A 21,565-nucleotide genomic window follows, 5' to 3' on the forward strand; every position below is an offset into this window, starting at 1 on the left:
CTCGCGGAAGTTGACAGACAACGAGAAAACCTGAGACCAGGAACTGTGGCCATTTTCAGAACTCGGTTTGACAGATATTCACTCACATCAGTGCTGTGATCATAACTGTTGTTTGTGTATGAGGACGTAACACAGCCTCTTCAGGATGGACTCGGGTGCGAGTAGCAGTAGGGGGCTCCGTATGAACGTGATGGAGGGTGTAGGGGCGCGAGTAGCCCGTGGTCCTGACTGGAAATGGGGTAAACAAGACGGAGGGGAAGGTCACGTTGGCACTGTCAGAAACTTCGAATCACCGGAGGAAGTTGTAGTCGTGTGGGATAACGGGACAGCAGCTAATTACAGATGTGCTGGAGCTTACGACCTCAGAATCTTAGACAGTGCACCGACCGGTTAGTGACATAAGATTCATGAAAGCCCTTAACACACCGAAAGATCGTTCGTCTAGACTGTATTATTACAGGCGATTTCTTAATGATTACAGTGGTCTAGTTCGACATCTGTTCAGTGGTGTATATTTATAATACTCTAATTTTCTTTTTTGTCTTAAACATATTTTATTCGAAAATAAAACTGATTGGAACAACGAAGACACTCCTCAAATTTTCTCATTCAATGATATGTCACAGAAGAGAGGTGTTTCCAGTAGTCAATATGTTTTAAATTAATGCAATATATGTATAGTATCATTACATTAGAAATAATCAAATAATGGTATTGGCAGATGGTAGATCACTTTAATAATTTATTAAATCTAATGCTAGGTATTGTGCTGTATATTACCATGATTTATTAGTAATAAGGATGGTGCCTGATGTAGTTGAGTCCTGCTTTTGGCATGAGTGGAGAACTTTTGTTATTCATGTGATATAGAGGAAGCACTTATGATATCACAAATAAATGCTGTTGTCATCTCAGCTCAGTGAATTCCCTTTGTAAAGATAGGTTCCATTCAGTTTCATGTTCATAATTTTGTAAATGATGTGTAATGCTATTACTTTAATAAGCAGACCTAAAATTAATCAGTTATCAATTAACTGTCAGTCTATGGAATAATACAGTGAGTTTTATTGACCTTTGGCAAATGAGAGTCAATTAGTTAAATCTCGATTAGCCAAATGACCCTTTAAGACCATTTCAACATGGGTACTGTTCCAACAAACCAAAGTCACTCTCTTTAACTTGGTCGCTCGCTCGCTCACTCACTCACTCACTCACTCACTCACTCACTCACTCACTCACTCACTCACTCACTCACTCACTCACTCACTCACTCACTCACTGAAATACTGTTCTGAACAGTATTCAACCAAACTTACTAGCTGGACTCTTCTATTCTTCAGGAACACAATTTATAGGATTGTATCATAATATACTTAAATAAGCATTAAAAAACAAAAATGCATCAAATATTTTATCACAATGGATGTAAGAGAAGTAATGAATAGAAGATATGAAATTTGAATATCCTTTTCTAAATTAGCATCAGCAGAATATTTCTGCTATAAATTTTCCTGATACACGGACAAGGATGTATGCTGTGCAGAAATAATGTGTCTTGTATGTTTAAATGTAATCGATAAATGCTGAAAACCTTCTGTTGCATCCCTTGAGAAGCACAATGATATTCATTGTACTAAATTGTTGATGAGATACAAAGGCCTACAATTATCATCTCAACTCAGTTTGCTTCCTATCTTTGAATTCCCCTTGTAAATATAGGTTCCATTCACAGTTTCATGTTTGTAATTTTGTAAATGGTGTGTAACAATCAGAATACTATTATTTTAATAAACACACCTGAAATTAATTATTTATTATTTAACTGCCAATCTATGGAATAATACAGTGGGATTTATTGAAAGGCCTACAAATAAAACAATTATTAAATCTAGCAGAGCATGACTCTGTTGAAAAATCCTCATGTTTCCTTGAGGAATGCTGAAGTTAAATATTGTATCCTGAGATATGTAGGTTAAGGCAATGCCCTTCAGAGATGACACGCTTGTTAGTGTTGGACTGATTACCAGATTAATCTGAAGATATTATGTGCCCTTCCATGCTCTACTTGCCATGCTGGCGATGATTGCTCTAAGTGTGAAATATAACATCTATAGCTCAGCTGAACCGAGAAAAGTTATTAGTAGGTAATTGATTCACACTGACGTCAGGTTTTGTTCGTTTTCTGGCTATCAATGAAAATCTAAGTGATGTTTTTCTGATAAACATATAAAGGTCACATATGTATTTATATATACTTTCTCGAGAAGTTTTGTGTATAATAATAGAAATACAGTTATGAGCTTGCACAAAATCTATGATTGTATGTTCGAATCCTGATGGGTTAGCCTTGTGGTTAAAGCTTTCTACTGTCATGCCAAAGGTCCGGGTTCGATTTTCCATATCCTGATACACCAATATCATGTTTCTTTATTTGTCAGTACCATACCCAACATCATGGATGAGTGAGTGAGTTTTAAGCCAGTTTTGGCAACATTCTAGCAGTATCTCTTTCAAACTGAACCTTGTGATTATTTCAGGAATCAAGCATGATGGCACTATGTGTGATATGTGCAGACAGCAGCCCATATTTGGTATTCGATGGAAGTGTGCGGAGTGTCCAAACTATGACTTGTGCTCCGTGTGTTACCATGGTGACAAGCACAATCTCAGACACAGATTTTACAGAATTGGCACTCCTGGAAATGAGAGGTATGTAGACAGATTAAAAAATGTAATCGACCTTTAAGATGATGTTGTCCATTGTAGATGTTGACAAAACTGCATTGTTGATGTATTTAGGTGGTACAGTATTTCATCTTTTTACATGGTTAATGACATCTAAGAAAGTTTGGAAAGGTTTTCAGTTTTTTAGTAAATCAAGGTGAGGTGCTTACCAGCTGCCATGCTCAGTGGTAGAATGAGGTGCTAACCAACCACTCTGATCAGTGACAGAATGGGGGGCTAACCAACCACGCTGTACTGTTTAAGAATGCATTGCTAGGTAGCCAATCTGTGCAATGCAATTGTATGGCATCACTGAATCATCCTTACACCCATCTAGTGTAAGAATAGATACGTGAGCTCTCAGCAGTATGTTAACAGCCTTTTTGAATTTCATGCTTCATTTAAAAAACATTGCAAAAACAGTCAATAGTCATTGTCCAGGTTTGTCCATCTTTCATACACTCTATATAGTGTAAGAACTGCTGTACTGTGAAGGTTGCGAAAATTTTGATAGATGTTTGCTCTTGATAAACATGAAATTGATGGCGCTAAACCATTTCATTATTTTCAATGTGGATATGATATATTTAAAAAATCTGTGTTGAGGGATCAAATTTGGGTCAGTTATGACTGAACCAGTTTTAGAGATGCCAACCTTCCTGAATTTATTGGAATCATCTTGAAAAATGCATGCTGATTCTGCCATTCTGACTAAGCAAAATATAACAAAGATATAGATAATAGGCTAGGATCAACTTTGACTATAGATAATGATAATTATATGAATACAACACTATATTTACAGAAGTTCACAAATTGTTTATACAAGACAGTAATAGGCTGTCTGATAATTTCCACACACTGTTTATTTTCTTCACTTAACATTCACAAACCCTGCTCCTGAGTACAGGAAACTGGTTTCAGTTGTATAAGGATCACTACGTATAATGGCATTGAAAAGTGTTGTTCATTGAGTGCTAAAATTTATGGAGGTCCTTAATTTGTTGGGAAAATTCCTGTTGTTTTCTATGATATGGAGCTCAGATTCCCAATTGCACGAATTTGGGGTTGGCATCTCTGCAGTTTGTGTTGTTATATGTTGCAATGGAGTCAGTGTATGTGGCAACATGTGACGGCATCTCTGCAGTTTGTGTTGTTATATGTTGCAATGGAGTCAGTGTATGTGGCAACATGTGACATCCTCTCTGATGCAGGGTGCTATTGGAACCACGGAGGAAGAGCAAGAAGATCACTGCCAGGGGAATTTACCCTGGAGCCAGGGTTGTGCGAGGTGTTGACTGGCAGTGGGAAGACCAGGATGGGGGCAACGGCCGCAGGGGGAAGGTCACTGAGATACAGGTAGGTAATGATGTTGGGGTGGTGGGGTTAAAGCGTTCACTCATCACGCCAAAGACCTGGGTTCAATTCCCCACTTGGGTAAAATGTGTAAATCTCATTTGTAGTGTTCACTGCCATGATATTGCTGGAATATTGCTAAAATCGGTGTGAAACTAGCCACTCACTCATTCACTCACTGGGGTGGTCTGGCTTGTTGACTTGGTTCACATGTCATTTTATTCCAGATGTGTAGATTAATACTTATGCTGATGATCACTGCATTGTTAGGTAGAGACTGGGTTATTTAGACTGCTGTTGTATGCCAACGTCTTGCGTTTCTGATTGTCATATGTTTTCGATCGGCCATTACAAAAGCTTAATTTATCTCGGGAATCATTAATGCAATATCTATCTCATAATCAAATGCATGAAAATCCTAAATCTTTACTCCAAAGATGCCATTAATGTTTCGCCTGCTGAGTTTATATACTACCGTACAAGATCACGTTACTAGGCACGTGATCAAGCTGATAGATATATTTTTGTGGCACGCCAAAATCGCAAAATTGGTTACGTAAATTTGGCAATGAATTGCAAGATTCATTTCCAAACAGATACTAGTGCCATTTAGATTATTTTGTCTATAGAAAGCTATCAACGCTAAAAAGACTAGTTACTGGCAGTGTAATTATGAGGCTCTAGATAATGATGATAAGGCTGTAGTGGGACGGGAATGCTACTGTAGAATGTTCCATCTCATATGGGACTCGATAAATCATTAAATGACATGGGAAATCCACTTCTGCAGGTGTTTTGTTTCCGGCTACAGTTTAAACTGTTTCAGAGCAAATTAGATAGGGAAATTCTTATTATCTCTGTAATTTGAAAGGTTTGACTGTATAGTGCAAGTTTTTGATACAGTGGGCAAGCTGTACTAACACACCATTGCTAAAAATATTCAGCTAACGAAAAGATTGAAAACATATGACGTCTCGTCCGACGAAACTTTGAGACTGCTTTAATAACAGTGGCGGATTAACGATAGGAAATGCGTGATATGCATGGGAATATAACAGTTTATGTAATAAACTGTGTCTTATCTGAAGGTAGGCTGAACGATATTAAAAGATTGTATTTATTTTTCGTTCACAAAATATTTTATCGTTATCTGATCGAAAACCCATTACGTCAGGATATAGCTGGATTATTGCTGAGTGCAGTTTTAAACAACAAACAAACAGAACTGAGATACAAGAGGGTAATGAGATTATATTGAACAGCAACCCATGGTAGTGTAACTTAAATTCATGCACGTTACTATGATTTCATTCATCCGTGATGGCCCAATGGAATTCGCCATTGACTGAGTAAAAGGCGGCATGAAAGAAGGCGGCATAAAAGATGGCAATGACCCAAGGGAAGGCATATTTAACGTCATAGTCTAATTACAGGCAGTGGCACAAACACACTGATGTCGCAATACCTTAAATATCATGTACCCATTAAGTGAAAATATTGTGTGCTCCTCGGTGAGAAAATTGTGTCCCTGTTGTATAAGAATAGGGTGTCCCTCTTGTGTGAGAATATTGTATCCCCCATGAGTGAGAATATTGTATTCCCCATGAGTGAGAATATTGTATCCCCTTGTGTGAGAATAATGTTTCCCCCTTGAGTGAAAATATTGTATCCACCTTGTGTGAGAATAAAGTATCCGCTTGAGTAAAAATATTGTATCCAGTGTCTATTCTAGAACTGAAAATCTATGGGGTATTTGTCGCCCCCTCACAAAAAAAGGAGGGGGGTCTGGAAAATGTAGGGGGGAATACCTGTATTACTGTCTTTCAAAATAGTGTGGATATACGAAAGTTATTTCAACCAACACCAGTGAAACTATTGCTCTTTATATTTTGGCCACAATAGTCACATATCATAGCACCAAGCTCATTTTGAGAGAGCCATGACCATTCTTACAACCATTTTTTTCTGAAAAACACTTGGTTTGTTTGGGGTTTTTTAAGAGTCGAAGGGACCAGGGTCATTCTCGGGGATTTACTCGCCTTTCGATTCACACGTCTCCTTAGCAGACATAAGACACTGTTGCTTTCTCAGTGGTATTTTGCGCAAAAAAAGTCAGTTACTTTCATTCTTTTGTGTGACATCATTCATGCCAAATTACCACAAACCATTGTAAATAAGAATTTCATATTCATTTGTCGTCTGCAACTGCAACAAGTTATGATATTGCCTGATTTCGAAAACGAAGCTAAAACGAACTGATGTTCTGAAAAAGATCGACGAAACTGTGTTTTGTAACGGCTGTACACATGCACTATGTTTAGTGTTCATAGTATAACATCAATTAATTAATCAATCAAATCATAACTTCATCGATTTATTTTCATACTGATATGAATGGAATTTCGTTTCCCCAGTGTCGATACTGGTTTTAACCAAGGGAGGCTACTCTGTTATGTCTATATTTTGTCACTCGAACTTGACTCTGTGGCCGACTCTGATTTAAAAAGTCATTCCTTGTCAATACAAAGCTTTTTTCGTATGTCTTTGAAAGTTAGGTATTGAGCAAATTACTATGCGCAACTGTTCGTGCTCTGTTGTTTTTATGAGGGGCGATTTTATCATTATTAGCGCGAATCGAGCAATCGCAGGTCCTAGAATAGACACTGTGTATCCCCCTTATGTCAGAATATTGCATCCCCTTTCTGGGAGAATATTGTATCCCCCTTGGGTGAGAACAGTGTATCCGCTTAAGTGAGAATATTGTATCTCCCTTATGTCAGAATATTGCATACCCTCCTTTAGAATATTGTATCTCCCTTGTGTGAGAATGTTGTATCCCCCATGTGTGAGAATATTGTGTTCCCCTGGGGTAAGAATATCGGGTACTGTCTTGGTGAGAATATTATGTCCCCATTTGGTGAGAATATCTCATGCCCTTTGGGTGAGAATATCGTATCCCCCTGTCTAGGGTAAGAATAGTGCCTCAGAAACCAAGAGGCTCATTGATTTTGTCAACTACTTGTGTTTCTCTAGCATTGTGGATTATTGCTCACAATATAAATCACTGAACTTGATTTACTTCTTCTGACTGTGCCTGTGTTCATGTATATAGTAATTATGAAGATCATTAGAGATTCAGGTTATGGAGACTTATTTCATTGGTTATGCTGTTAGAGATTTTGGCTGTGGTATAAACTATATGTTTGTTACACAGGATTGGAGTGCAGCTAGTCCCCGCAGTGCTGCCTATGTTCTGTGGGATAATGGTGCCAAGAACCTGTACAGGGTTGGATTTGAGGGCATGGTAAGTACAAGGTGACATCAACAGAACAGGTTTATGTAGAGTTGTCTCCCCTAGGCCATGTTTGATTTTGAAATTATTTAGTGTATGAAGGAAAGGGACAGTGCAGAAATTGCTATTGTTGGTTCTGGAGAAACTATGTCTGTTCAAATAAAATTATATTCAAGAAATTCAGATGAAATTTGACTTATTTTGTCCTTTTTTGTTTTGATAATGGTATGGAAATTGTGTTATCAAAGTTGTGACAGTCTGTAAACCAAGTTATTAAAGGTCTTATCTGAATTATCTCCTTTGAGTGATGAAGTCAGAAACTGTAAACCAGTTTCTCTAGGTATTGCTTCAGTTTTCTACTTTGTGTTTAGGCGGACCTGAAAGTCATGAATGATGCCAAGGGCGGGTCCTTCTACCGTGACCACCTACCTCTACTGGGTAAGTCAGCCTGTGTAGTGTCCATGGTTTAGCAACTCCGACCAGGGTCCATATGCTTAATGCCTCATTGATATCTCAATGCAAGGATAGAGATATGTACATGACATGTACTGGAATGGTTGTGGGTAGATGCTGAAATCGAACCAGTGATCATAGAGTTCTGGCAAGCCCAACTCTCCACTTCGATTCCAGTGTCTTTGACAACTGAGTTTTTTATACTCTGTATGAAAGTGCAAAGTGTATGAATAGAAAGTGACATCAGTGGATGAATGAGTAAGTGAGTGAGTATGACTTTACGATACTTTGAGCAATATTTCAGGGCTTTACACAGTGAAACCATATGTATAATATAACCCGGGTCTTCAGCAAGAAAAGCAAATTCTTTATCCGTCAGGCTACCTGAGAGTGGTGGTGTGTGGTCCTGTGCATAGGGCTCAAGTCATAAATCAACTAAGTTAAACACTGTTCAGCATGGAGACTTTTTGGATGGATGAACATGTTTGGCAGCTTGACTCTTGAGAGCATCTAGGACGTCTAATGTAAAACGTAAAAGTACGTACAGTTGTTCTTTTCTATTTTGCAGGTGAGCAAGGTCCAGGGTCAAGGTCAGGTCCTTGTGGGCTTGCAATCGGTGACCAGGTCAATGTTGACCTTGACCTTGAGATTGTGCAATCATTACAACACGGACATGGAGGTTGGACTGACGGCATGTTTGAGGTACGACCAGTACCAATATAGTGTCTTTAGCTTCTGTTTAGCACCAGTGTCTGGGCTTCAGGGCAGGTATCTCTTGTAAAAGGGACATTTGACTATTTGTACAAAAAGGTATTATTCTTGTACAATTTGCAATGGTTATTAAAGTGCAGTATGATGAAAAGTTGTATGGGATTAAAAGAGAATTGCAGCTCTAGAAAACCATTCATCATCCAATATTGATAGCCAGCTGGTGATGTTGAAGCAATTGAAACACCTAACATCACCCTCTTACAGGTGGATATGGCACACCATCTTAATACAATGCATGTACGTTGTGTTTTACCTCCTGATAGATTTCAAGTGACTGATTTGGAAAATTCAATTCAATATGTGACATAAAATACCTCAATTTGTGCATACAACTGATGGCTTTGTTTTTGCTTTAGTTTTCCATCAGTGCATATGCACCTAAATTCAAAGCTTTGTTGTGTGATTGCTTTGGGAACATTATGAAAGGAATGGAAAAGTAGAGATGCAGAAAATGTTAAAAATGAAAAAGAGATGCAGAGTTACTGTCTTTTTAAATATATATATATATGTAAAACAATGCAGCAATTGTTTCCAGATAATATTAAGTATTTTTACAATGATGCCATGTTGATAGAAATTAATTAGCAGCCAATGTTGATGTTATGCTACTATAGATAGCTTTAATCAGTACCTTTAGTTTGAAGTAAGAGATAAATTTTGTGTCAGTAAAATGTCTGAGTAGACTTTAAGCTTGAGAAATTCAAACCTGCCTGCGTTGGTTTGGTTGGTTTTACATTCACTTCAGATCAGAGTTACTTCCCTTCTCTCTGTTTCTATTGCAACAGAGAGAAAAATGGCTCACTAGTATTTGTGTACACATTCTACAGACATGATACAGTGAACCTTTTCCGGCAATGTCTGCTAGCTATAGTAAAGAGATCTGACCCCATGTTTCAGTGTTTGGGTACAACGGGTACTGTGGTTGGCATTGACGAAGATCATGATATTGTTGTCTCCTACCCTAGTGGAAACAGGTAAGTCTCTGTGAAACTATTCATTACATCCAGTAACATACAGTGACACAGACAAATCTGTTATTCCTGTTATCAGTCGATATTATCATTAACAGTAGCAGCAAATCAATAAAAACATTTAAAATCCATATTGTAATAATTCCACACTGCAGCTTTCATGACAAATGCATTTGTTGTCTGATTTGCTTCAGCACAATGTCTGACTGCTGTCAACGTTACACAACACCAAATGGTTTCCCAAATACTTCTATAGTAACCTTACATATTTTTTAAAATCATCCAGAGTCGGAACAGCCATTCCATGTACATATGGGTACCGTTGGGCCTTTAGCCTACGATAAAACATAGTTTTTAACCAATTCTTCTGGCATATTTTCTAAGGACACATCACCCCCAGTTTTGCACCAAATGTCACCTACTTGAAAATGTCCTTACAAATGTAAGTATAAGTCACGGTGATAAAAATGACACCACTAAATACTTCAAATTGTGGTCAGTTTTAATTACTGGATTCAAGTGCTCTTCAAAAATATAAACATCTTACACTATTTCATCCAATCACAGGTGTCACAAGTCTCTGCCTCTTCAATTGTTTCCATACAGTGCCTGCTCAGGAAGCCTGTGATTCTAATATACTATTATATAGTGTAGTGGAACCTCACCCCAACTCCCTCTTAATGACGTGATATAATTATAGACTTAATGATATTTTTATAGAATTAATGATATTTTTATAGACTTACAGCTGATATTGCTGAGTAAGTGTAAAGTGTTAAACTATAAAATGACAATTCCCAAAATTGCATTCAATGTAGAAGACTTGTGTATGTTGTTTCAAGTTAGTGTTCAAAAGTAAGCATGAAAGTCTAAGGAACTTTGCATCACTGTAGGCTAAAAGTTCATGATTCAGAGAGTCCCTATTTTGCAGTACTTACGGAGCTTTATGTACCCAACACATCTTATAATCGAACACTGAGGTTGTTATCAATAGTTGAAAATTAAATTGGACTTATTTCTGAGTGTGTATGGCTTTAAGCTGCTTTTAGCAACATTCGTGCAATATCACAGCAGCGGACACCAGAAATGGGCTTCACTTATTTCTGAATTAGGCAGTAGACTCATAATAGCGATACGAAAGGTATGCACATTTTGCCCACATTTAAACAAATGAGCTTAACAAGCTACTGGCGATCAAATTAAATCATTGGTGTGCTTCATTGTGTAGATGGACGTTCAACCCAGCGGTGTTGACGAAGGTGAACACAGCTAGCAGCTCTGCCTCTCTTGCTAGTGACACCAGCACAGCGACACAGTTTGCTGTGGGGGACCTGGTTCAGATCTGTAACGATGTTGAGAGAATCAAGGTGCTCCAGCGAGGCCATGGAGAGTGGGCTGAAGCCATGCTGCCGGTATTAAGTTTTTCATCATCTTTGATATTTGGGGGCCAAGAACTATTTCATGTTTTGTTTCTGATGCTGCAGGTCAAAGTGAAATCAAATAGTGGGTGAATGAGTTAGGTTTTAAGCTGCTTTTATCAATATTCTACTGATATCACAGATATCACAGCAGCAAGGGCTTCACACATTGTACCCAAGTGGGAAATCAAACCTACGGTTTCAAGATGACAAGCGAACAGTTTAACCACTAGTCTACACCACTGCCCTCTAAATCAAACAGTTTGCCTTAAATAAAGATATATTCTTTGTTGTAAGACTAAATAGGTTATTTGTTTGAAATGGGAGGTCTGTGACATAGGTGACTATGTCATGCTGTACAGCAACAGTGTGCTCATGATGTCAACCACTGGTTGTGTAGCTGAGTGTCTCCGTTAACAACTCAAGTCATTATGTTGTTACTGTGTGTTTGTTTCAGACGTTAGGGAAGATTGGGCGGGTCCAGCAGATCTACCATGATAATGATCTGAAGGTGGAAGTGTGTGGGACGTCATGCTGTACAGCAACAGTGTGCTCATGATGTCAACCACTGGTTGTGTAGCTGAGTGTCTCCGTTAACAACTCAAGTCATTATGTTGTTACTGTGTGTTTGTTTCAGACGTTAGGGAAGATTGGGCGGGTCCAGCAGATCTACCATGATAATGATCTGAAGGTGGAAGTGTGTGGGACGTCATGCTGTACAGCAACAGTGTGCTCATGATGTCAACCACTGGTTGTGTAGCTGAGTGTCTTCGTTAACAACTCAAGTCATTATGTTGTTACTGTGTGTTTGTTTCAGACGTTAGGGAAGATTGGGCGGGTCCAGCAGATCTACCATGATAATGATCTGAAGGTGGAAGTGTGTGGGACGTCATGCTGTACAGCAACAGTGTGCTCATGATGTCAACCACTGGTTGTGTAGCTGAGTGTCTCCGTTAACAACTCAAGTCATTATGTTGTTACTCTGTGTTTGTTTCAGACGTTAGGGAAGATTGGGCGGGTCCAGCAGATCTACCATGATAATGATCTGAAGGTGGAAGTGTGTGGGACATCATGGACGTACAGCAACAGTGTGCTTATGATGTCAACCACTGGTTGTGTAGCTGAGTGTCTCCGTTAACAACTCAAGTCATTATGTTGTTACTGTGTGTTTGTTTCAGACGTTAGGGAAGATTGGGCGGGTCCAGCAGATCTACCATGATAATGATCTGAAGGTGGAAGTGTGTGGGACGTCATGCTGTACAGCAACAGTGTGCTCATGATGTCAACCACTGGTTGTGTAGCTGAGTGTCTCCGTTAACAACTCAAGTCATTATGTTGTTACTGTGTGTTTGTTTCAGACGTTAGGGAAGATTGGGCGGGTCCAGCAGATCTACCATGATAATGATCTGAAGGTGGAAGTGTGTGGGACGTCATGCTGTACAGCAACAGTGTGCTCATGATGTCAACCACTGGTTGTGTAGCTGAGTGTCTCCGTTAACAACTCAAGTCATTATGTTGTTACTGTGTGTTTGTTTCAGACGTTAGGGAAGATTGGGCGGGTCCAGCAGATCTACCATGATAATGATCTGAAGGTGGAAGTGTGTGGGACGTCATGCTGTACAGCAACAGTGTGCTCATGATGTCAACCACTGGTTGTGTAGCTGAGTGTCTCCGTTAACAACTCAAGTCATTATGTTGTTAGTGTGTGTTTGTTTCAGACGTTAGGGAAGATTGGGCGGGTCCAGCAGATCTACCATGATAATGATCTGAAGGTGGAAGTGTGTGGGACGTCATGCTGTACAGCAACAGTGTGCTCATGATGTCAACCACTGGTTGTGTAGCTGAGTGTCTCCGTTAACAACTCAAGTCATTATGTTGTTTCTCTGTGTTTGTTTCAGACGTTAGGGAAGATTGGGCGGGTCCAGCAGATCTACCATGATAATGATCTGAAGGTGGAAGTGTGTGGGACGTCATGCTGTACAGCAACAGTGTGCTCATGATGTCAACCACTGGTTGTGTAGCTGAGTGTCTCCGTTAACAACTCAAGTCATTATGTTGTTACTGTGTGTTTGTTTCAGACGTTAGGGAAGATTGGGCGGGTCCAGCAGATCTACCATGATAATGATCTGAAGGTGGAAGTGTGTGGGACGTCATGCTGTACAGCAACAGTGTGCTCATGATGTCAACCACTGGTTGTGTAGCTGAGTGTCTCCGTTAACAACTCAAGTCATTATGTTGTTTCTCTGTGTTTGTTTCAGACGTTAGGGAAGATTGGGCGGGTCCAGCAGATCTACCATGATAATGATCTGAAGGTGGAAGTGTGTGGGACGTCATGGACGTACAACCCCTCAGCTGTCACGAAGGTGGCATCCGCTGATGGGGCTGCCATTGGCTGCTCGTCTGGAGGTAACGGTGTGCACATTCAAATATTGAAGAAACATATTTAGTGTAGTGCAATTGCAGGGGCTACCAAACTTAAATTAATTTTAGGGATTTATATACAGGAGTGCTCAGTCACTTTAGTTTCAGTGCTTAGACACTGGTACTGTCTGTTGCTTTTGTTTCTGGTGGAAAACGTCCTCCTTTTAATGCATTCTCTTGAAATATTGTGCAAGTCCTGCTGAATAACTGGTGATGGATGTTTAGTATTTTCCTCATTTACAAGTGTATATTTTATGTCACCATATGGGACAGGTTGAATTCCACATGGTTTTACTAATAAACAGCCCTGTAAATAATGCCACAAAATGAAGTCAAATTTCTATTGAATGTTTTTGTTCCAGAACTTGCTTAAAATATTATGATATCTTGACCTGTCGGTTTTAAATATTGATGCATCCCCCAAATCTGTGTGGATGAATCTATATTAGACTGATAACCCTGTTGGGAATGCTCTTTTCAGAAGTGCACAATATTAACCGGACAGTATTTCACATTATTTTTCTTGCCCTTTTGTGAAGCAGGACTCGGATTGAGGAAATAGAAGCTGGCAAATATGTCAACATCCATGTATGTTTGCAGAGCGTCTGAGTGCCCTGCTGAAGAAGCTGTTTGAGACTCATGTCTCTGGCGATGTCAATGAGGAGTTGGTGAAGGCTGCTGCCAATGGCGATGGGTCAAAGGTTGATGAGATATTACAACGACCTGATGGGGAGGTCAGCCTGAATGGTCAGAAGGTCAGTCAGTCACTCTAGACTCAAGGTCATTCTGCAATCTCTTTTTTTCTAGTATTTGGAGATCATGTCTGCCTTTTTCAGTAGTCTAATGCAGTTGAAATACCATTTTACAGGGATTTAAGAACATTCATCAGTCTCTCTCTCTATTCCACACTCATTTATGACAAAAGTACAGTGATAATGCCATGAATAATAGCCAACAATGAAAGGTCAAGATTGTTGGTCCGATATTTGGCCATTCTACTGGAATTGATATTATATGCCCTTGCAGGCAAACTTGAAAATATGCATTACTTTTCTAAAATTTGGATTTTGGTGGTAGGTTTTCTAAAGTCCAGAGGTATTTCAACTTTACATTTTCTTCATTGATCCTGTTAGAAGAGAAATACAAATCAACTTCATAAAGCCACACCTATTTTAGTGACAATAACCATTACCACTGCAGATAATGATACACTTGCTTTTGCAGGTCAGTGGTGGTTGTTGAAGATAATTGAAGTTTCCATTAGTTCATTTGTGGCTGTAATAAACAATGGTATATTTCTCAAAGCTGCATTGAAACATTACCTACTCACAAACATGTTATAGATTTGTCATTCTTGAAGTGTGTCTCATGGTCCTGTCCTTGTGTTGCAGGTGAATGGTGTGTTTGCAGGACACACGGCACTGCAGGCAGCGTCACAGAACGGCCACATCGAGGTCATTAAAGTGCTCATCAAACACACTGTTGACATGGAAGTTGAGGTCAGTCTGTGTTCATTTCATTTGTGTCATCTCCTGTACAAAAATATTCCCTGATGCGAACTACCTACATCTGTCCGGCCAAGGTTTTTCAAAAGTGCAAGATATTTTGGTCAATATGCTAATTGTGCTTACAAACAGAGACTGGGTGCAGGCATCCTCGATATCTCCAGGGTATACGTCCCTTTGCTGGCTCCGCCTTCTCACAGTAGCCAATCGGCTAGGCCGCCGTTATAACCGAGCTTGCTAGTGTCAACGAAGGCAGCGGTCGCAACTGCGAAGGTTTGCTCGCAGTGCGTCCCACATTTTAGAGAAATCATACAAATTGACAGGTCCGAAACTTTAAAACAACATATGCAAGAACGCCTTCTACCTCTTCCAGAAAACCTCTGCATGGTTTCTGTGGCCAAGTATAATCGGTTAAATAATTAAAAAAACGAAAGTGAGTTGTGATTGGTTCGCTCAACTTCCCAGCGTAGACACCTGACTGGATCAAAAGACAGTCAAGGGAGGTAATAAATTTATCGGGCAGAGCCGTAGATGCGTCCAGGGTGTAGTGGAGACTTATCGGAACATATACCCTGGAGATATCGAGGATGGGGTGCAGGTGATGTATGTTGTAAGTTCCTGGGGGGATGTATCGTCTGAGATGAAAGTCCAGTTTTTCAACATTGCTGAACTTATGGCTTGATCATAGTGCCACAAGTGGCGATTGCAATTATTCCGTCTTTGTCTCTTCTGTTGGCCAATCAGATTCCATGTATTAATACTTCCATTTGCTCCAAACAAGATAGCTGCACTTAGTCAAGATGATATCTGTATGACTTGTTAGATAGATTATGGAAATCGTGCAGTCTTCCAAAATCTGTAGTTCAGTTTACGAATTGGATGTTATTATGTTGCTCAGTTATGTTGTTGGATTTTGACAGATTTTTCGACTAACTCATTACTCCATCCAAACTTTGACTCTGATATTCCAGACTATTTCAGCAGGGATAGAAACTGGAATTTCATAGTTATCTCCCTTGTCTCTTGAAGCTGTGGTTTGTGCAAACCATAATTGTAGATTGCATGCTACCTGTTACTGTTATTCCTGTTCATCTGTCCAGATATACAGTGTAAATATTGAAGGATTTTCTCCAGTCAAACATTTAGATCCCCTTCTGTGATGTATACCAGGCTTCTGGACATTTTCAATTAAATCACATGACTGCATCATGAAAATCTTTTGAGCCATGTCTGGGACACATCTGAATGTGTCACAAAATTATCCTGAATAATGGTCCTCCAGATCTGAAAAGAGATCTATGTAAAAAGTTGAAACTCTGGACTCCAAAGAGTTGTCTCCCCTTTTGGTTGTAAACTTTGTTTTACTCTTTTGAAGAAACTTGTGAGTTCTTACAAAGTTTCATTTTCGTCTTATACATCACTAGTGTCTATATTGTACCCTGAATTTGGTGTCAAAGAAACTTAATGTTACTATTTTTGCAGGACAAAGATGGTGATCGAGCTGTTCATCATGCTGCCTTCGGTGACGAGCCGGCTGTCATAGAAATGCTGCACAGAGGAGGGGCAGATCTGAACGCAAGAAACAAACGGCGACAAACACCGCTGCATATTGGGGTCAACAAGGGTCACATCGGGGTTGTGCGGGCACTCCTCGACCTTGGATGCCATCCGAGTCTGCAGGTGATTATCTCCCCTTGACCTGGAGATGTCAGTTCAGTTTTTACTATAATGCACACTTGAAAATACCTTTCTTTGCTTTGAGACAGATTCTACTTCAAGACTAGTTGATATTTGATTGAATTAGTCTGTAACTGTATGGCTTCATATGATTGAGGGTTTTTTCCCATCTGTATGAAAGTCACATTGTCAATAAAATCACTTTGTCCATGGAACTGAGTAGCTTGAGAACAACTATTCACTGTAAAATATATTTGATCTTTGATGTGTTTTACATTATTTACAAGTTAATACTGTTTGCAGTCAATGTTGATTGGGGCTTATAATAATAGAATGTTGATGAAAGGAGCATAATAGCTTATAATGCACTCACTGGCATTGTTCAGGATTCTGAAGGGGATACAGCATTACATGATGCCATAAGCAAGAAGAGAGACGACATGATCTCCCTGTTGCTGGAGCATGCTGCAGACATCACCATCGCCAACAACAACGGCTTCAACGCTCTCCATCATGCTGCACTGCGAGGAAACCCCAGGTACGTCACACTTCTTGCTTGAGCTCCCTCGTTGGGGAACACGACATGACTCAAGTGCCGAGCTACACTGTTATTACCATGTTGTGGTATCATTTTAAACTTTTGCTAAACTTTGAGTATTGATAACACGGAAAAATGTGCAGCATTTTGAAAGAGGAATTCCATAAAGTGTAATCCTGGGCTATTTGTTCTAAGACATGCAGAACAAATGTGTTCTAAAATCATTACTGCTTGATATTTTTTGGCCCGTGGAATTTTGGTCCAAATTTAGCAGTTGCGGGTAACTTTGTTTTGCAGACTAAAGTACTGATTTCAGACACCTGAGTGTGACGTGTTCCTTGTATGACTTGCTTGTTATGTTTATGATGACATGTTCAGACAAACCTGTGATGGTCCCAATCACCCAACCTGGGCACCTACCATAATTCTTGTCTTGGCATACAACTTTGAAGATGTTTAGTCATATGAGCGTACACAATTGAGTGTGACATGTTCGTTGTATGACTTGCTTGTTATGTTTATGATGTCCAGACAGACCTGTGATGGTCCCAATCACCCAACCTGGGCACCTGCCATAATTCTTGTCTTGGCATCCAATTTTGGAGATGTTTGGTCACATGAACGTACACAATTGAACAACAGAATTAATCTGGGATTTTCACATTTAATGTGTGACCATGTTTGCTTAGGAGCTTAACATTACATATTTTATTGGTTTTTCATCTTTTCAAGTGAAAATTGACCAAAATAAATTTGAGCTTCAAAACTTCGGGAATTGGTGCACCAGATAAACATACCTGCACAGGTTAATCCAGAACCACCCTTAACAAGACTTGGTATTCCAGTGTACTGAAGTGTTGGCACCCTCACCCACCACACAGCATAACACATCCTCCTCAGCTGTCATGAGAACATATTCACAGCGATGTGTATGATTTGTGTTGTTTTTCTTATCAAACTTGTGATTATCTTATCAAAAACAAAATTATTCAAACCCATTCTTAAAGATTACAGTCTTAAACATTCAATAGGTTCTTGAAAAGTAACTTTGCAGCAGCTATCGTTTGATTTTGCAAGTGCTGTATTCACGGTGTAGGGCTGCAAAAAATCGGTATTGAGACAAATACATTTCATTTCATGATTATAAAGTAATAAATGACCATAATGCCGTCAAATGCATAAGAATGTTGAATATTTAATTCTAGTGGTTACAAATAACTAATCGTCTCAACATGTAATTTATTTCGATTCATTGAAATCAAGTGAATGATAATGGCCCAAGTGATAGAGGTGTTGAATACCCAATGGTGCCTTTTGAGTTTGTTTGTGCCTTGATTTATTTGTCTTATTTACCCTGATCAAATGCTGGCATTGTGTTCATGGACCCTACGGCAGTGAATATGCACAACTCTTTTGCGTATTGTAACTAGATATACGTATATGGCTGATGTGAGGTTGAACTGCGTGCCATGTGACATCCTGTTTTGACGGAGCCCATTCACAATAACTACCAAACATTGAAGGGAGTGAAAATCTTTGCCTCAGGCAGCATATTAAACAACAATATTTGCACAGGTGTGGGGAACAGGATCAAATGCCTAAAGCACATTCAGAATAATTGTTTCAAAAATATCCAGCTCATTAATTGATAGTATATTTTGGACACGAAGAAATTTGAGTTGTGTGGAGACACTGCACACTGTATGTGTTGTCTAAGGAATAGTGCACACCCAAGCTCAGGCTAAAACTTTGCTTCTGTAACTATATATTTATATTCAGTTAAATTCTCTCTCTCTCTCTCTCTCCCTCTCTCTCTCCCTCTCTTTCTCTCTCTCTCTCTCTCATTGGAAAAGCCGATAAATGATAAATGGAGGCTTGGATTAACGACTTCACTGCATTCAAACATACACCGCATGCCGGGTTGGGGTTGTAAGCAGCACTGAAATACTGTCGTACCTACAACAAACTCAGTCTCCCTTATCTGTTCCTGTAATGTTGCATAATCCCACAACAGCAATATACATGTCTGCTCTACAATCTCTCCGATGCAGCACCTCGTTTATGTAACTATCACTGCAGAGTTCATGAGAAGCCTGCATTTGATCAATATAAATAAAGACATACAAAGATCAATGTGTATGCAACTTGAAAGGACAGCACTGCATGATGTTTATGCAATATCATACACAAGTAGGCATTTCCAATTTTTTAATGAGTGTTTGCAAATCAAACTTTACGTTTTTGTGTATTTTATTCTATTACTCAGCTCAGCGACATTTCTAGAATGTTATGTTTAGAAATATTTGGGACTCCTAACACATACATCAACCAGACATGGTTCTGTAACCTGAATAATTGTTCATTTGAGCATTGAGCCCTGTTACTCTTATCTGTCCAATCTGTTTACTCCCAATTCAAGGCCCATATTGTTTCCATACCCTGGCCTCCTTCACGGCAATCATAATCCAGAATACTTTCCTTAAATCCATTATGCTAATGAGAACCAGAGACCTATTATGGTGAACCACATAAGCTCATAAGTGTGACGTCCAATGTCATTAGAAGGATCTATGATGAGAAACATGTCAGCACTGTCGGTATGCATTCCTGGAGATGTTTCCAAGGTCCTGGATGTCAGCTATAGAAGCTGTTGCACCAACACGTACCAGATGTATCATCCTCCGTTACTATGGGATGTCAATGGCCTCATCATCTGATGATGATCGTGCAGCGGATGCATCTACACTCACACACATGTGCACACATGCATGCACTGGAGATACTTATGTTGAAAGAAACGGGGAGCTTGTCTGTTTTGTTGTTATGCTCTGTTGCTATGCTGATGTGCCATGTCTCGTGTTACAAGTTTTCTTTTCAGGTGTTCTTGTCATCCTTATTTGATCATATTTTTTTCTGATGATCTTTTTTGAGAATATGTCTTGTTTTTCAGATATTTTAAAGCATGTCATGACTTAGTGATTTGTTTTTGTTACAAATAACACACAATGGGAAAAAGATTTTAATTACTGACTGTTCTTACAAAGGCTGTGCAATGCAATTGTCTTCTAGTTTCATCGTCTAGCATTCATGTGATCAAGCCTTTCACAGAAACACAAGAATGTTTTTTCAAGTTCTGTATTTGACCGCTAGACAAACTGACTGACAAGCATGTGAATAGCAAGAGACCCAGAGAAGTGGGGACAAGTGCAGTGCCATGTTGGAGTTTAAACTTGAGCAACAAGTAGTCCTCACCATAATCCTTATGGTCAATGCCCTAAAAAATCATACATTTACATGATCGTAGTACATGTTATCATATCATCAGTCCGAAGTTTTGTGCATCCCATTAACGATCATGGGCATGTCATCATGTTAACAATGCATAAATAGGTTTCTTCAGAAGTATAGAGTGTTTTTTATGAGTAGTTTTTCAAAAATTAATTTTAGAAGAGAAGAAAATTATGCTGTGAACTTCCTTCTTTGTTGAGTGGTGAACTGAATGGTAGCTTATGCTGGTTTCCTTCCCCAAAGCTACAAAGAAATATGCCCGTTTCTGGTGTCCAACACCACAGTTTCACTGGAATATTACTGAAAGTGGCGTAAAACCATATTCATTCACATTTCTTTCTTCTTTGTGTTTACTGGATGCCATTAGTTAGGCAGAAGGGGTCATTGTTGGAACGGAAACTACAGATGTACCCAAGGTACATACCTGTAGTCCCTGTTGACAGTGACCTCTTCAGCATAACTTAGCGTTCTTCAGTGTAGACAGACTTTTTTCTCTGGTTATTAGGTTTTGTTTGTGTCTCCATGTGTGGGGATTGTTTCAGGGCCACTTGCCCTTGTATCAGGTCAAAGTATTGTGAGTTCACAAGAATATGAAAAGGTGGTGTTATTACATGCAAATATAGCATGGATCCTGTTACACATTTCTCACTGCATGTGGTCAGGTGTTGTGTTTTGAAAGAAGCATGAGAAGTGTGTTTAGTTATAAGATCCTAAGTTAACTTTTGAAGACAGGTCTTGTATTACTTTCAACCATCTGTGCAGGGTGAGGTCTGATGCATGTTTGGAGGTACCAGGCTGGCTGCCAGACTCTGCCATGTGTTCTGGCACTGCTGTGACCAGCCATGCACGATGCAGGAATGTACCCTCTGCCCATTATCTCCTCACACCCAACACAGAATATGGTTTCCATGGCAATTGGAATATCCATTTCTCACCATAACCAAATACATTGTGATACACAGTTTCAGGAGATAGTCTAGTGATGTGACTGAGGAAAGAAAATTTGGAGAAAGGAAAACTTTGTATGTTAACGCCTTCGTTTCAAGAATTTTGTCCCTTTTTTAAGGTTTTACCGTTTCCTTAGAGTACAAGTTTAGAACAAACAAAAGTATGATGTTTGGAAGTGAGGCATCTATCTTGAAAAGCCATTT

At 39.3% G+C, this 21,565-nt stretch overlaps 1 protein-coding gene across 2 annotated transcripts in view; it reads left to right on the forward strand.

Moving 5' to 3' along the window:
- The first annotated feature begins 32 nt into the window (after nt 1–32).
- LOC137290643 (E3 ubiquitin-protein ligase MIB1-like) overlaps nt 33–21,565 on the forward strand; it is a 93,837-nt gene continuing 72,304 nt past the window's right edge. The window contains exons 1-13 of one of the 2 annotated variants that reach the window (XM_067821718.1): nt 33–389; nt 2,538–2,709; nt 3,939–4,083; nt 7,295–7,384; nt 7,744–7,810; nt 8,394–8,527; nt 9,494–9,570; nt 10,796–10,979; nt 13,244–13,391; nt 14,007–14,161; nt 14,798–14,905; nt 16,394–16,591; nt 16,975–17,126. In XM_067821718.1, the coding sequence (XP_067677819.1) occupies nt 146–389; nt 2,538–2,709; nt 3,939–4,083; nt 7,295–7,384; nt 7,744–7,810; nt 8,394–8,527; nt 9,494–9,570; nt 10,796–10,979; nt 13,244–13,391; nt 14,007–14,161; nt 14,798–14,905; nt 16,394–16,591; nt 16,975–17,126 (1,874 nt within the window). In that variant the 5' untranslated portion in view covers nt 33–145. Of the gene's footprint in view, nt 390–2,537; nt 2,710–3,938; nt 4,084–7,294; nt 7,385–7,743; nt 7,811–8,393; nt 8,528–9,493; nt 9,571–10,795; nt 10,980–13,243; nt 13,398–14,006; nt 14,162–14,797; nt 14,906–16,393; nt 16,592–16,974; nt 17,127–21,565 lie in introns of both variants that reach the window. The other variant, XM_067821717.1, reaches the window with a different exon arrangement.

Source organism: Haliotis asinina, chromosome 7 (assembly GCF_037392515.1).
Source record: "Haliotis asinina isolate JCU_RB_2024 chromosome 7, JCU_Hal_asi_v2, whole genome shotgun sequence".
In the NCBI taxonomy this organism is placed as follows: Eukaryota; Metazoa; Mollusca; class Gastropoda; order Lepetellida; family Haliotidae; genus Haliotis; species Haliotis asinina.